The 18,315-nt window shown below is 34.6% G+C and overlaps 1 protein-coding gene across 1 annotated transcript in view; it reads right to left on the bottom strand.

The window, feature by feature from the left end:
- The window catches only part of ITGA4 (integrin subunit alpha 4), an 80,835-nt gene that overhangs the window by 26,916 nt on the left and 35,604 nt on the right, over window positions 1–18,315 (bottom strand). Inside the window, exons 12-17 of the mRNA XM_031651389.1 lie at window positions 17,273–17,363; window positions 16,662–16,707; window positions 16,142–16,296; window positions 13,304–13,458; window positions 2,166–2,315; window positions 185–261 (exon numbers count right to left, since the gene is read on the bottom strand). Coding sequence (XP_031507249.1) covers window positions 185–261; window positions 2,166–2,315; window positions 13,304–13,458; window positions 16,142–16,296; window positions 16,662–16,707; window positions 17,273–17,363 — 674 coding nt within the window. The remainder of the gene's footprint in view (window positions 1–184; window positions 262–2,165; window positions 2,316–13,303; window positions 13,459–16,141; window positions 16,297–16,661; window positions 16,708–17,272; window positions 17,364–18,315) is intronic.

Here is an 18,315-nt window from a genome sequence, read left to right as displayed (position 1 = left end):
GTATCAGTCTGAGTGATATAACCAATTTTCTGGGCAATAAAAAACTAACCATTGTGTTGCTAATTCTTTAAATGCTGTTAATTTTCAAGGGTTAGCTCTTATTCCTTTTCTTTTGGGAATGCAAATGCACACACTCATTACCCCCCCCTTGATGAACAACAGAGACTATACCACATATACTTACTTCAAAAACCCAATCTTTGCAGAAACCTGTAAATCAGCAGAACAATTTTCATGGGCACAAAACCTTGCAAAGCTTATCTGGAAATAAAATGACAATGTTTTTTATTTTGATTTAATCAGCAAGTATATTTATATATATATTTTAAAGAAGATGACATCTGTGATGCATGAGAAAAATAAAATTGATACATCAAATTGACAACTCTTTATTTTATCTCTTTTAAAAAGTTCAATGTAAGAATTAGTAGGGTTCAAATGACAATTACTTGCAGGGCTAAAAGAGCTAAGTTCTAAATAGGTAAAATTTAAAGCCCAAATTTTATAAGTGAAATAGATTTGGAAAAAAAGTTAAAGGCATTGAAGGAGCCTATTAGCTACCAAGATTTTTTTTTTCATTGGGTTCCTCTCAATTTTCTGGTGCTGCAGTATGATCCCATTTATTACACGTAAGTAATGGCACTTAATTTTGGCAGATGTTGTGACAGTGATTTTATATTCACTGAAATTAGCTACATGGAGATACTTAGAAATTTTACGTAGAGGAAACATTGAACAAAATTAAATAAGGGTTCCAGAATTTAACTAACTCTGAACTTTTTAATAAGATCAATAAATACTACAAAGGACCTAGGAAGACCCAAGGCATAAGCTGGACAAAAGGAAAAAATGGAGAGAGATAAAAGGGAAGATAATGGGAATAGGTAAAGAGAGACAGATGCAGAAAGCAAAGAGAGATCTAGAAAGTCAGAAGGAGCCAGGCTCATTAAGTGTGAAGTGACTAGAGTACTGTCAAATAGCGTGCCTACAGTTGGGGGAGAAGTGTAAATATCTCTCTAAATAAATATGATTTTTTTTCTCTCATTTCTATTGGTAAAGCAGGTTGTTCTAAGAATCAAAATATAAATTAATATAACTACAAATTGCTAAGGTTTTGGCTTGTGTACTTGCAATATTGATTTTCACTATTAGAGACATTTACAAAGAGCTGATGTTGAAGACTGAAGTTTAACAGAACAGTAAAACAGCCCCTGACTTCCGTAAATATTTTCATATGAGGGTATAGGGAAAAATATGCTCTTCAGTTATCTTCATTTGATCCTGTATTCTAGACTAGACTAATGGTGATTGTAAGCTCAATTATCTTAAAGTGACTATGGGGCAATTTTGTCTGGACAGGATATGAACTAGACCTTTAAATGTCCCTTTCATCTTTTACATTCTGTGTGTCATTAGTGAACATTTTAATGAAGGCTTTTTACAATGCCCAGACACATCCTGTTTTTGGTCAAACACTATGTCTTTGTGTTGGCAGACAGTAAAGGTCTGAACAACAGGACTCCTGAGAATAAATACATTGTCAGTGAAACTTAAATATTTTGGGATAATTTAGAAAACGCTTCACTGGTTAGACTGTAGGATCCATCTCAAATGCAACTGATCCCGGAATGTGGCTGAAAAGCATATAATGGATTTTTTAAAAGAAATTATTGTATTTAACATAAACACATGTGTCTGTAAATGGATAAAACTAAGCAAGGAAATTTGATTATGAAGACTTGAGTGAATCTGTGAGTAAGATGAAAGCAAGGGAGACAGAGAATGAGAAGAGGAAGATAAACTGAGGACACATGATGACACTGAATAACTAACTTATATACAACCTTCTCCCATTATGATTTCTCTCTAGTAATACCTCTCTTCACTGGCAAGGCATCAAAAATAGAACAGTAGCATTTTATATGATAATCTACTGTTGTGATTAAATGCATATTTTAAAATGTTCAGTTCAATATCCTAAAGGGAATATAAACAATTTAAAGAAATGAAAAACAAGACACATCATAAATCTATTTTTATGTTTTTAAAAATTCATAAAATTAAAAAAAATTCTGACATATAGTTCACTTCTTCAGGATGATGCCATATTTTAAAAATTTAGTTAAATGCCACATAATAATTTGGATAAAGGAAAATATTCCTACTGTTTTTTTAATTATGTCTTTTTCTTTCTTCTGCTGAAGAATTGGCTGAAGTGGTGGGAATTCCTCTGTGCTTCGTTTACTGATGACGTGAGGACCAAGGTGGTAAGCAGCTTCAATCTGAATTGGGGTGAGGATGTCCCGCACATCTTTCTAAGGAAAATAACAACCATATGAATTAATAACAAAAACAAGCATGTAGATTAAAAAAATATAAAACTTCTTTCCTGAATAAGGCCAAACACTGTACATGGAAGACAAAGCAAATACTTATCTTTCATCTAAACTGTTAAAAAAATGAAGATGTATGTTTCTTCATATCACACAAAAGCATTTACGTTTCTTATGAAAAACACAAAAAGAATAAAAATGAAAAATAATACCATCCAATAATAGTTATAAAGGTCTATACTTGGGAGTATTTTCTTCTGTGCTATTTTCTATGCATTTAAAAGATAACTTGGTATTATATGCATTTTTCATGATAAACTTTTTATAAATCATTTCAAAGTGCTTTTTATCCCATTTAACATTACCCTATATGTTTTCTATCTCTCAATAACATTTCAATTAAATTTGATTCATTTGACTCCAGATATTATAAAACATCCTTTTTAGTTATTCCCTTTTCTTTTCTTCTTCTTTTTTTTTCTTTTCTTTTCTTCTTCTTCTTCTTTTTTTATTTTTTTAAGAGATGGGATCTCCCTCTATCAGCAGACTGGAATGAAGTATAGCTCACCACAGTTCTGAACTCCTGGGCTCAAGCGATCCTTCTTCTTCAGCTTTAGAGTAGCTAGGACTACAGGTGTGCACCACCATGCCCAGCCAATTTTTTCATATTTATAGAGGCAGGGTCTTGCAATGTTTCCAGACTGGTCTTGAACTCCTGGGCTCAAGGGCTTCTCCAGTCTTGGCCTCCCAAAGAGCTGGGATTACAGGTGTGAGCCACCATACCCAGCCCTTTTCTTTCTTTATGGAACTCTTCTATCATATTTTCTAACAGATATTGAATGGTATATAGGCAAAGTATTTGTTTTGTACATCTAATTGTATATACTGGTCACTTTACTGATTTTCTTATTAGTTGTTAAAGTTTTTTTTTTTTTTTTTCGGTTTTGAGTCAGAGTCTTGCTCTGTCACCCAGGCTTGAGGGCAGTGGTGTGATCTCAGCTCACTACAATCTCCCACTCCTGGGTTCAAATGATCCTCTCACTTCAGTCATCCGAGTAGCTGGAATTACAGACATGCACAACCACATCCAGCTAATTTTTGTATTTTTAGTAAAGACCAGTTTTCACCAGGTTGGTCAGGCTGGTCTCAAATTCCTGACCTCAAGTGATCCGCCCCCATCGGCCTCCCAAAGTGCTGGGATTACAGGCTTGACCCACTGCAACTGGTTATTTTTTTTTTTTAAGTTTATTGTGCTTTTGTACTTCACAAAGAACTCTTGAATTTATTTACCAATTACGCAGAAATTGTAACCCATTCACAATCCATTCTGCCCTGTATAACATTCTTCTACACTTAATATCTTAACTAATGTCTACACAGCATTTCTTACTCCTATTCTTGTTGATATGTGGTCACAAGCTTTTTTTTTATAATCAGATTTTTAAAATTCATTGTCTTCTGTCTCCAAAGAAACAGCTCAAGTTTATTACAAGTGATTGTCAATTCTTGTATTTTAACCTTTATTTGTATATGCAGACATTATTTTCTTTTAAAAATATTTTCTATCAACTTACAAATGATTTTTTCATTTGATTATTTGCTAGCATCACTAAAAAATTCCATATTTTCAAAATTGTGTTCTTACACACAGTGAAATAATCAACAAGAAAATATCTTTGAAAGCATTTGTCATTCGATTAAGTAAGCACTTCATTAGATAGTAAAAGTGTCCTAGACTCTCAAGTCTATGAAAACAAAGAGAGTCAGCCCTCTGTACCCATCAGTTCCACATCTGTGGGTTCAGCCACCTTGGATCAAAAATAGTTGGCAAATAATGGATAGTTGCATCAGTGCTGAACATGTACAGATTTTTTTCTTGTCATTATTCCCTAACCAATAGAGTATAACAAGTATTTACATAACATTTACATTGTATTACATATTATAAATAATTTAGAGATGATTTAAAGTATATGAGAGGATTTACAAAGGTTAAGTGCAAATATGGCACAATTTTATATAAGGGACTTGAGGATCCTTGGATTTTTGTATCCAAGTGGGGTCCTGGAATAGTATCCTGGAACCAATCCCCCATGGATACTGCAGGATAAGTGTATATGAAAATCAAACAACATATAAAACAATGTCTCTTAGAAAGCACCTGTTCAAGCAGTCCACAGTCAGAAATGTGATTTTCAAAGGGCACTCAACAAAACAAACTTCTCCTTTTCTAAAAGAGTAAGCTAAAAAGATTTTACTACTAAAGTAACCTAAGAGGATTTATAACAGAATTCAAATGAGAAATTACATAAAGCCATGTCGATGAGAAATCTATAAAATAAGATTTTAGACACTGCAAAAATTAAAAGTAGAAATGATCTCAGGATATGAGAGAGCCGTTCACATCACCACATATAGCCCACCTACACAGAAACTAGTGGAGAAAATCTATGCAGTTTTTGTTTTTCTTGGTATTAGAATTGTTGCTATACTCAGGAGATAATTTGAAGAATTAGTCACAGACTGTGATGTCTTTCATACTAATAATTTAAGGCTCAATTTTTACTCTACTTTTCATATGGCCATTTCAATCTATAGGTTCTTCTCATTTTAAAAAATAGATTCAACAAATTCCCTCTTGACCATTAAAGAGTCAAGTGTTTTCACCCAGGCTAGACATATTAACTTAAACCATAACTGAGGTTTATATTATGCTAGATGAGTTCCTCAGGGTAGACCCATGACACTGCAATTGACAGACCTCCTACTGAGTAATGTCAGTGGACCAGGTTTCTATTTATCTATAGACATTTCAAGATTGCAATATGGCTTAAACATTACTGCCCCAAGGCAGGTAAGGAATAGATTATTTTCAAAGCTCATCAATTAATAATCCTTAAGGAATAGGGAAAAAAATTCCTATCACACAGATTATTGCTGTATTGCTATATTATTTATATAGTAACTTTTGATAAAAATCAATGAAGTAATTTAACAAAGAGGATACACATCACATAAAGGACTATTCTATATCTTTGTGTAATTATAAACAAAAAGGATGTAATTTTTTTCTCTTTTCATTTACAACATTATCAATTTATGTGTTAAAAGCAATAGTGGTCTAAAGGTGAAGCACTGGTGTTCAAATCTAGGGTCCACCAGTTATTATCTATGTAACATTGGGCAAGTTTCTTAATTTGTCTATGGCTTAGTTATCTTATCTGAAAATTGGAATAATAACAATTATGGTGGTTATACCTATACCTTATTGTTGTGATGATTAAATGACATAGTGTCCATAAGGCAGACATGACAAAATTTGTATGTTGCTTCAAAATGCAGGCATATAAGCCAACTAAGGAATTACTAAATTTCAGTTTCCTAGAATAAGAGATTCTGGTGAACATTTGGAAGGAATAAGAAAACTGAACTACTGCCAACCAATCAACATTAAATAGAAAATTAGTTACAGAACAAGGAGTAGACCTCTATTTATTAAATGATATTTAGAACATTTGGAGCCTGAATCAGAGTACTCAAGATCCCTGATTACTTTTCCATTCTTATACAGAGATGATTTTATTAAATTACTTGGTAAGGGATCATCTCAATATGAAACCTTGACCATATAGGAATGCTGCGAATCAAGGCCAAATCCCAAGTTATCGACTTGTGAAAACCGAACAGCTTGAAGCTCTGAGTATTACAATAGCAACCTTGATTAAATTATTCCCTAGGTGTAGGAGCTAGACGGCCACTGATTGTCCCTCCACATGTCCACTGTTTTAATTCTTCTCAACAAGCTTGCTTTGACCAAATCACATGCTATCTAATTCATACTAATTTTCCACAAGGTCTTCTCTACATCTGGTGTATATTACTTTCATTATCCTAATTAGCTATTAATTACACTTTTCTTGCAATATATAAAATGTACATGCACTCTTGCAAAAACTGTATTTGACGGATATACACACTAACTTTAGCAGCTCCACCTAAGGACAAAATCTGTAATATCAAAAATGTCTTAAAGTGATTAAATATTTAGGAGTAAAAAAGTAGATTTGTTTAAATTTTTAAATTTGGATGGGCAAGTGCTATGTATATTAAAAATAATGAAGATTCCATGCCACATTTTTATGGACAATTACATAAAATAGGGTGCCCACAAGCATGCAAATTAGCACATGCCTGAAATTATATAACGTCTGTCTTCTTGCTTGACTTTCATGGAAATCTGTATTTCTGGCCAGCTTGAGAGCTGAGCAACAGGCCCATGTCCTCCTGTTAATTTATTTAAAGGGTGGGCCAAAAAATTTTATATCACTAAACAATAATGTCAGGAATAAATATCTGAAGCTATCTATTCATGGGTCTACTGTGTCCAAGGCAGCTCTAGGGATACAAAACTGAAAGTCAGTGCCTGTCCCAATCTATGTTCCACAAATCCACATAGACAGTGTGGGGGATGAATATTCTGATACAGACATGCCCAAATACAGAAGAAGTAGGGCCACCTAATCGACACATAAAAGGGGTTGGGGAGGCTCTTACACAGGAAGATTTTAAGCAAGGAATATTTTGAAATACCTCTCTGGTGCTTATGTAGGGCTTGGGAAGGAAAAGCTGAGACCAAGACATAGGTTGGCACCTGAACCATCACCATCCTGTAAAATTGCAGTCCCTTTATGTAGTAAGCTTGTCTCAAGTGGTAGAGAACTGTTAAACATCTGGCACTACAATTTCCTGAGAAAAGACAGCACCCCCAAGACAAATGCCCTAACCATGATACCAATAGAACATTCTCAGATTTTTCTTATAGAATTTTTTAAATAGCACCAAGAACATAGCATCCATAAATGTGTTAAATATTTATTTTCTGCCTTATGTAATGGATTGTGCTAGCTCTAAGAATACAAATATGCAAAAGATAATATCCTGCCTCAAAGATCTTGCAACCTAACAAAAAACTAAAATGTTATAATAATCAATTCACTTCTAGAATACCATAATATTGGTACAATTATATAGTTTGCTCACACTTAGATTTTCAGCAGAAATGGCTGCATATATGAATTAGTCCATAGTGTGCTATCATTAAAAAAATGTCTTCTTTGGAGTAAATGACATTTCATTAAGCTATGTGCATGTATCACTCAATAATATAAGCAAATGAAATTAAAAAACACACAAAAAAATTTACTAATCAAATACACATTTGTTTTCCTGAAATTACTATGGAAAAAAGATGAGTTTTAGAAGTCACCTAAAGATTTACATAGCAAAATAAACTCCCTGTATTTCAGAAATCTAAAATTCAGGAATTTGAGAAATCAAAGAAAGAAAAGAATTAACTAATCTACACAGGTAGGTTGATATCATGATTTTAATAAAACACGCTAAGGCCACTGAATTCACTGGCTCTCAGAATATCTCTGGGGACAGGCATTCTTTGTTCAGCAACTAAGCCAGTAGTTCTAGCTTTTTCGGAAATGCAGACAAACAGGTAATCTTTTGCTTCTTTTGTTATCCCAATGTAGCACCCTTCTCTTCTCAAATATCAGGGGATATTTTGATGCAGAGATTCCATCAAGATCAACCAAGAGATATCATCCGTCAACATTTCAAGGGAAGTTTCACTACCATGGCTGCTCTAACATGTCTAAAAACTGTTTCGAGTTACAGTTTGGATTTCTCTAAATCAAAACTGCATCAAAATTATCCCTTGTCCTAAGAAATCTCTAGAATTTGATGAAGTTGTATATTTAAATAAAGCAAAAGCAAAGATTTTCATATACTTACATAAATGGGGAAACATCTTTTCCATAGAGGAAAAAGCAATGTCTAATAGAAGAGGATTTAAATAGATAAAACACTAAATGGTATAAATGAAATTAACCATTTCCCTTATATTTCAGAAATATCATTATGAACTCTTTAGCAAAAGCTAATAATTGTATGGCTCTGATGGCAAAAATTAAAGCTTGGCCTAATTATAATCAACTAAAATACAAAGGTTTTTTTTTTTTTAAATTAAAAAAAATAAAAGACAATTTCTTCCTTATTTTTTGAGGAACAAATTTTGACCAGTCAAGCAAAGTAATCCTGTGTGATACTATTTTAATTATGATTAGACTTAAGAAAACTGATTCCCCTACAAACCAGATAAATGAACACATAGCCTCAGAAAAATAACATGCCAGAACAAAAATCTACATGACAGTGATATAGATCCTCATTAGACTATTAAAAATGCACCTCTAGTCCAAGAAGATCTAGCATAAAACTAAAGAATTGTGATTAAAAGAGAATAAGTTTTTAAACGTAAATTTTATATAAACTTAAGATCTGGAGTCTTTTTGACAGCCGAATTCCCCACCATCAAAGAACACAATGGATTTTGTAATAAAGTTTAAAGGCTTTCATTTGCATAAGGTAATCAAAGAATTGTCAGCAAAAATAAAAGCAAAATTCAATCTTTTCCTCACTTTTAGGTCTCCAAGGCTTTTACATTTTATATCTGTGCCATCTTTGCAGCTCAATCCCTTTAACAGTCAATTCCAACAATTTGCTGATTGTACTGGGATCTCCGATTGAAATTTCTTTCCTGGTCCTTCACCCTCTTGGTGTGACCCCTCCCCTCCTTAGCCTGCTTCAACTTCACGACCAAAAATATAACCATTCCCTTGTATATTCCCTCCTGCTGCATGCTCCTTGCTTGCTTCACTCTCTTGATCAAACCACAACCCTGGTTAATTGTAACTCTTCATCTACTCCTGCCTGTAAGGTTGAACGTGACTGGGGGGAAAAAAAAAAAAACACACAAACACACAGGCTACACTCAGTTTATGACAATGAGTGCAAGTGGTCCCAGACACCATCTGACAACCACCCTGTATTTTGTTACTCTCACATTCTCCTGGAAGACTATTTCACATCTTCCCAAACTCCAAATACCAGTTCCTTCATCCATACTCTGGTTGATGAGTTTGCTTCTTAGTTCACTGAGATTATTAAAGCAATCAGACAAGAACTTCCATAGTCCCAATCACATCTACTCAGCACCTGCAAGCACATACTCAGATGAACCATGCACATACCTATCTAGAACCAACCCTTTCACTTGTACATTTAATCCTTCCCTTTTTGCCTTCAAGAATTTAGTTCCAGCTCTTCTCCCGTCACATATATCCCAAGTTTTTCACTCTATTGCAGCATGCCTATCAGCATAAAAACATGCTAATGCTTCTCCCGTCTTAAAAGACAAAAACCCAGAGAACTCTTCACTCCACTTCAGCTACTGACCCCCAATTCCATTTCTTTTGTCACCTTTGAGGCAAAACTTTTGAAAGAATAACCTATAACGCTTCCAATTCCTTTCTTTCCCCCACCCCCTCCACTACTGTCTGAAATGCTTTTGTCACCACCACCAACAGCCTCCACATTATAAATCCAATGGCGAGTTTTCAGCCCTCGTCTTATTCGATCAAGCTGCCGTATAGAAAACATCATCATGCTTTCCCCTTTGGCTTTATTCACTTCACTTCCAGGATGCCAAACACTGTTGATTTTCTTCCTTTCTTACTGATTGGACCTTCTTATCTCCCTTGTGGGCCTCTTCTTGCCAACCTCTTCATGTTGCAGGGGCCCAGAGTGCAGACACTGACCCTATTCTGATCTCAGCCATCTTAATATGATTTTAAATACCATCCATATGCCAAAGATATATTAAGTTACCTTTCCTGTTCTCTGCCTGTCCTCAACTCAAGATGAGTATATACAAAGGCTTAGTTGATATTTACACTTAAAATAGGTCTCTCTAGCTAGCAGGCCCATGACTGAACTCTAGAATTTTCCACTCAAAAGGTGTTCTCCTGCAATATTGTCTCAATTGATGAAAACTACATTCTCCAAGTGGCTCAGGCTAAAGACCCTGGAGTCATCATAGAGCCTTTCTCAGATGCCAGACATCCAGTCTGTCAGCAAATTGTAAATTGGATGTCAGCAAATTGACTTCGACTACTTCTCACCATATCCACTGCCACCACTTTTGTTGGAACCATCTCTCACCTGTGTTACCACAGTAGCCTCTTCTCCATGTGTCAACTCTTTATCTCCTACTCTATTCACAACACAGCAGCTAGAGTGTTCCTTTGTATACCTATGTTAGATCATGTGACTTCTCTGACAAAATGCTGTTATAAATCCACCTTTCTCTCAGAGAAAAAGCCACAGGTTTTGCATAATCTCTCCTTCCACCATTCTTCCCTTTGCTTACATTTCTAGCCATCCTTGCCTCCCTATTGTTCTTTAAAATAACCAGGTACATTCTTCAGGCCTTTGACTCAGCTTTTCTCACTGGATTCTCAAAGGATGGGTCCCCTGGGAACTTTGCAGAAATGCAAATTCTCAGGCCTTACTGCAGACCTACTAAATCAGGGATTCTAGATGCGGCCAGCAATTTGTGTTTTCAGAAGCCCTACAGGTGTTGCTATTACACCCTAAAACTAAGAACAACTGCCCTAGATATCTACATGGGCAACTTCCTTACTTCCTTCACGTCTTTGCTCAGCTGTCACTTTCTGAATGAAGCCTACTCTGAGTATCCTGTTTAAAATTGTACATTTCACTCCTTCTCCAGCACTGCACATTTCTATACTCTGCCCTCCTTTTTTCATCACCCGTATCTTCCAAAATACTATAAAATGTCTATTTTTATCTTTTTTTTGTCTCACCCCAGTAGACTATAAGTTCCATGAGGGTAATAATCTTTATATGTCCCATTCACTGGTATATACAGAATTTGACACAATGTAAGTACTCAATAAATATCAAATTAATTGAGTGAATGGCCAGTAGGGACAACTATACGAGTAAAGCATATCCAACCAACAGGCAGGCAGGGAGTCCTCTGACAAGTGGGGATTGTGGGCGGAGTATATAATTAACAAATGTCACTTCATTTCATTGTAAGGAATGCAGAGACAAAATAGATACATATGTTAACACTCCCACTCCTGGTACCATGGTACCAGATGTGTTTTATGGAACACAGGAACAACCCAGGCATCCCAACCACTATGCATCTTCTTTTCTAGTATTAGGAAGACGGAAGAATTCAGATTGCTGTCTTATGCTTTCAGACTGTAGAAACTTAAGAGTGTTAATGTTTCCTAATTCCTTGGGCTATCACCCTGGTGGAGGTGGGAAATACACTCATTACATTCCTATACCTTCTTAAGTAACAGCTACAGCTCCTTGACAGAACTCAAGTTCAGGGTAGCTGCAACTATGGTTCTTATCTTCTGTGTGGGTTTGTTACAAAGGAGAGGGTTGGAGTAACTTTTTGCCTTTCTATATGAGTTTTAAAAGTGTTCCAAACACAAGCAAGGTAACTTAGGAAGAGAAAAAGATACTGAAGGAAATGATCATTTTTAAAAAGTCAGCCTTGGCAACAGACCAAGACTCCATCTTAAAAAAAAAAAAAAAATGGCTTTCTAAAATTTAATTATAGACCTCTATCTTTCTCGTAACACAGAACATGTACTGGTTAGGAATACTGGCTCTAGAGTTAGAGCTCTGTTATTAGTTGTGTTTGCCATGTACAATCCCAGCAGTAAGTGCTATCATTTAATATTTGCAATATGGTACAAAGGCAATAGCTGAATCCTGCTACCATCAAAATCATGGCAACACTACAAATATACATGCAACAAAACACTTACCTTTGCTAATCATTTCTGCTACAAATTTGCTCCAAAAAAGGTGTACAATTTTGATGATCCCTTATTTATAGGAACGATGCCAAGAAACACAGGACTAAATAAACCAGATCACTTTTGCAAATTTTTAACACAATGTGTTTCTTTGTGAACATCTAATGTTGGCCCTTTTATTGCCTTTAAAACGATCTCAATATTTGTCTCTACAATTGACTAAGGTAAGTAAAACGACATCTATGAAGCATGAAAAAAAGAACCTCTTTAATTCCTACCATATAAATGATAGTTACATTAATATTCTATACTTTTGGCTCTGAACCATCTAATAGCTTTATTCTAGTACAATAAAAACTGTTAAGGGAAATGAGGAAATAGCATGGGGATTATTGCTCTTAGCATTTAATAGTATATTGAAATCTTGATGATGCTTGCTTACATTTGCTTGGAATAAGTATCTAAGGGAAAATTAAGCCCTAAGCTGAAGCTACTATTTGAAATCCCAGAAAGGGCTCCTGGGAATAGTTTGGCTTTTTGTGACAATAGATTTTCTGATGAAGTACACTGTTCCCTAATGAAAAAGACCTGGCACGGCTTCATATGATAAAATTTGACCAATGTGAGGAGTGCGATGATCAGTTTGGGAATGAGTGTTTTAATAAAAGAAACATGAAATCGACTGTGCTTTGGCAGGACATACCCCAAACCATCATGAGAGCTGTCGTCCTGGCCCACAGATGATCCCCACCATGCTACAACTGTGCGAGTTCCCACTGACATCACTGACAAAGCTGGCACGGAGACAAAGACATAATCCAAAAGCAGCCATGTTGCATTCTGCTTCATTGGAGTCCTATGAAAAACAAACTAACTTCCCCGCCTCCCCTGACCCACCCCAAAAAACGTACCATGGAAAAGATTTGAGGTTCAGTTGAGCTACTGAAGATGTGTATTTCTAGGCAAGTAGATAAAAGGGATAGGAAAAATGAAATTTTAGAAAGGAAAAGGCAAGTGTTTTCAAATGATGAGGTCAAATGTGATAAACGTGAAAAAGGATGATACAATAAGAGGACTCTGAATTACTTGGGTTGAGACTGTCTAATACTTTAACTGGAGCAACAAGGTCATAGTTTACGAGGGGTAACAGTTGCTTTTATCTACGTTTTATAAAAAGACACCAATACGATAAGTTGCTCTCTATCAACAACATTGAAGTTCACATATTCATTAATAAAAAATAGCTTACATTACCCGCATAAATGCTTGATGTGTCCTACAGTTAGCTACTCCGCTGGACACTTGTATGCTTCCTGTAATCACGTCAGAAGTTCCATTAGAAGAAAAATAGAATCTTGGTGGAGACTCTGTCTTTCTGTTCACATCCAAACTCATGTTATAAAACAAAACTGCAAAAATATAGAGAATTGCAGTTAATCTATTTACTGAAATACATCTATTGTTATTTTTGAAGTGCTAATAGTCAAAGTTATATAGATTACTGGAAATAATATCTGGAATTCTCTTTATTAAACAGCTTTTTAAAGACTAACCTGAAATATGAAAGAGGGAACAATTAAAAATACAAATTTAAAAAATTGCTTTTATAAATAAAGATTTATGAACTTTCCTCTAGATTTCTATTAACACTAAAATCTTTAGTTATTTGCTTAAACCTCCTATATATAAAAATATAAACATTGTTGCTAATAAAAGTCTTGCATAATGGTTCAGATTCCTTTGGAGTCATTTTTTCCTCAGAACATTGACTAAGAAAGTATAGACACAGCGCTTTGCTCAAATGTTACTTGGAAAAATTCTATCTTATGTGGTTATATGACTAATTTTATATATGACTTTTTAAAAATTTTAGGTTTGTTTGATCTGAAGGCTTATTTTTTATACACGAAGTGAACACATGATTAAGTCAAATCTATGTATATGGTTTTCTTTAAAATGTCATCTTTCCAGTCTTATGCCCTGATTATCTGTCCTTCCTCTACATGTTATTGGTTTCTAGTTTGACCTTCCAGTGTTAATTTGTGCAATTTTTAAAAAAATTCTCTCAATAAATATTCTAGCGGTTTGGCAGGGTTTATTTCAAATCTGACATAGTAAATATTCATCTGCTCATGAAGATCTCCAAATTATTAAAAAAAAAAAGAAAGAAAGAAAAGAAAAGAAGAGAACTGTTAAAAGCAAACGAAAACTTCCCAGCCAGATCTTACCAAGAAAGTGAGACCCATTTCACGAATGTAAATGGGTTCTTTGCCATGCAAGCTAAATATAATATTCTTCTGAGGTGTCACTCATTATATAGAAGCAATAATTCATATGTGATAGTTTAAAGAATTTATGTAATTCTTGACATGTTCCTTTATATTTTAGGAGTAACTTACACTTCTAGAAGAATTTTACCTACTTATTTCAAGGAAACAAGCATAAAATCTATATTATTCTTTATACATTTCAAATAAATCCTTCAGTCATCTTTTTAGTTGGAAAATAATGAAGTCCAAGTCAATTGGATTTCAAAATTATAACTGAGATTCAATACCTCAGAGAAATAGCACTGCAACTGAAATAGCTATCTACAAGTTCATTGTCCTGAGTTAAGAAAAAGAGTAAATGAAAATGAGGTGAAAAATAATCCACTACTAGTAAGAGTCAAAATATCCTGGTTTTATTAAACATGCTTGCCATGTGAATTATTTCTCCTGGGAGTAATTTTGTGATAATTCTAAGATATGTTTCTCTAATAATGTGATGATTATTTATGTGTTTCATATGTTTGTCTTCAACTATTTTTAAAAATATCTGGTCACAATGGAATTGTTAGTAGAGAAAACACTGGTTTTACATAAAAGGAAAGTGCCCCATCTACTCAGTGTGTGTCTTTCAGATTATCCATCAGCTTGTCTGTGTTAATGTGTAATTTACTGTGTGGTCAGGTTCTCAAACTGCCATTTTCAAATCAATAACTAGATGAAGGCTTGCCCACCCTCTTATTACTGTAGCTCTGGCCATGACTTTTCCAGGGCACTATTAAAAATAAGTCTGATCTAAAGCAGAGATACCAGAGTCATTGTGTACCTTTCAGGTACAGGCTCATTGTGTACCTAATGCATACTGAGACATCTATTACATATCCATGGTATTATTTAATAAGTATATGGGCCCTTCACACCGTTTAGATAACAGCAGCCTGCAGGGTCATGAATACAATAAACTCTTGACAGGTCCTAATAGAGGATCATAAATATTGTGAATTATTAATCTCTAAATGATATGCCCAGATATGCTCTTCTCCTACCACAGGCTAGTTTCACTAGTAGTTATTTTCATATTAGCCTAAATAAAACAATTAGGAACATTAATCTGCTAGCAAAAATGCTTATAAAGTCACATATACATGATTTGGAATTCGCCACCATGATTTTGGATGAGCTGTATCAATGATACATTCTCCAGAGCAGATAATTGAGAGTTGTCTATACATAGGGAAATGGGTATGGTTCTTAGGAGCTTGTAGTCGCAGTAAATTGTTAACGGGCATATTATTTATATAAGATAGAATCAGGTCTAGCTTCTTCAATTTTTAAAATATTTTTATGATTATTATTTTTTTGAGACAGGGTCTCATTCCATTGCTCAGGCTGGAATGCAGTGGTGTGATCATAGCTCGCTGTAGCCTGGACCTCCTGGGCTCAAGCCTCAGCCACCTAAAGTGCTGAGATTACAGACATGAGCCACCATGCCTGGCTTTCTTCAATTACTGAAATTGGATAAAATATGAAGAAAGAGATTTCACGGGTTAAGCTCAGTTGGTTTACCTTAAACTAACATAGCAAGAGATACTATGTCCTTTGCTTCTCATAATCTCTAAACAACTACAGCCTTCTAATGTGCCCAACTCATTAGTTAGAACAATGCAAGAATCTGGACGATGGAGAGGAAAAGTATGCATCAGCTAGTTTCTTGCCCCTGCTCTAAAGATCTCCATGGTGAAAACCGGTGAGGGCTCCAAACAGGACTGTGGGATTAATGAAAGAACCGCACCCATGAAGGATTAATTTTGTAAGGCATACTCACCAATGTAACCTGGAACTTCCTTGCCCTTATATGAGAAACAAAGTGTTAGATCCATGCACACAGAAGGCCATCCATTTTCAACACAGTCAAATTTCGTTCTATTTACTGACTCAGGGTGGCTTAAAGAAGCTTCAACAATGACTACAGGTCTTGTCCTGAGAAGGAAATAAAATTAGCAATGTTAATTACAGAATTATTTTTCCTTAAGAAGTGTATTTGTTTTGTCAGTTTACATTGGCCAAGTAATTTCATGAGTCTTCCTTATTATGTGTGTACATACTAATTACATTTCTGTGCACAGGGAAAAATAACTTTTTATTTAAATGTCCAAAAATATTGACTTTGATGATTTAATTATATCTCTGTAAGGTGAAAAAAAATACCCTAAAGTGCAATAATTAAACTTCAGAATACCAAAAGAGTATCATGAGGTCACTACCACTGCTGATTTTAAACACTGCCTCCCATCATTTACAATTAAACCAAATTGCCATTAACCAGTGAAATATATCAATCTTACCTTAGCAACACAGCAGAATCAGACCGAAAAGCACCAACTGCTACATCTGGAGGATTAAAAAAAAACACAGATTAATGATCATCATTAGTCAAAGAGAATTACTTTTCAGCCATAAGTACTGAACTATGTATCACCTTTGACTACCTAAAAACACTACTTGTAGAAAATTAGAGACTATATGCTAACATCTTACAATTCATTCCTCTTTTCTCTGAATCTACTCATGTATAACAGTCATCCCATTATGATATATCATAAACTTTATGATAAAAAGAAGTTTACTAAAACAAAATTCAATTTTTGGACTAGAAACATTCAAATTTCCTTTCTAAATAAGTTTTCTTTCTTTTCCTCATTATCTATTTGATTTTCATGAGTGCTTTCATTTTTTCAAAAACACAGACTATAACATTGAGTAACTAACACTGTTAAGCTGAGGAATTACTTGATCATTTTAGGCCCATCCTTGAATTAAGGAGAACTTTAAAAATGAATAAAAAAATTATCAGTAAGATGAAGTCTTTCATACCAGTATTATGTACTTCACTATAAAGCAATATCTATAATAGAGCTTATTCCAATTTATAAATTATGATAAACTAATTACTCACCTACATATCCATTATTATCTGCATCAATTTGTCCTGATATAGACTGTCCAAACATACTTAACGATTTGCTGATCTGAAGTCCTTCAATTCTCTGAAAAATAGGAAAGTTGAGTGGGAAGTAGTTTTTGAATACTAATATACCAGAGAAGCAATGATTTAGCTAAATAATGAGCTTTCCCAGGCATGCCTTGGCACATCTACTAACAAAGTTGCATTTTAGTTAAATCAAATACTTCCAAGAGTGACAAATTTTCCAGCTTGAAATGAACAGACGACATTTATTTTGTGACTAAAAAAATTTACTTTACTTTGTGAGCAAAGGGAAAATTATGTTGTACAGATTTTCTAAAATAGTCCTGACTCCCTCTCAAGTCTTTTCAGAGATAGGGGTCTCACTATGGCACCTGGGCTGGCCTGGAACTCCTGGGTTCAAGCAGTCTTCCCAGCTCAGCTTCCTGAGTAGCTGAGATTACAGGTGCACACCACCATGCCTGGCTTCCTTAGGTCTCTTCAGGCTCTATATTTACTTCCTTTCCCAACATGAACAATTAAATAAGTAATTTGGAAAACAAGATGTCTATAATCACTTAGTGGAGCCTATGACTGAGGCTTTTGATAAAAGCCGGCTTTTTAACAAGAACAATCCTAGCCAGATATGTACTTTCTATTCCACATGTCTAATTTCATGTTCACATACAGGTTTATAAATATTAAGCTGATATTCATACTAAGAAAATTACTATTTTTGTTTACTAGGCAAATACATTTCTTTTATGTCAGTTACAGAGAACCATTTGCTCATTTTTGCCTAATCAAAAATAACTGCCAGCTAATATTTCCATGCAAATATCAAGGGAAAAACTTTTCTTCTCTGCATATGAATGTCATTTTTTTTCTAGGCACTGAAATGCCATGATTTTTCAACATACAAAAGTGAAGTCAGAGTAAGATTCTGAGACATGATTAAAGTGCTGTCATCTTACTACTCAACAGTGAAAGAAACCCAGAGTATCATATGTGTGTTTGATCTCCCTGTGCAATCT

This window comes from Papio anubis, chromosome 10 (genome assembly GCF_008728515.1).
Source record: "Papio anubis isolate 15944 chromosome 10, Panubis1.0, whole genome shotgun sequence".
Classification (NCBI taxonomy): Eukaryota; Metazoa; Chordata; class Mammalia; order Primates; family Cercopithecidae; genus Papio; species Papio anubis.
The sequence above is the reverse complement of the archived record's forward strand: the minus strand, read 5'-3'. Positions and strand labels throughout refer to the sequence as shown.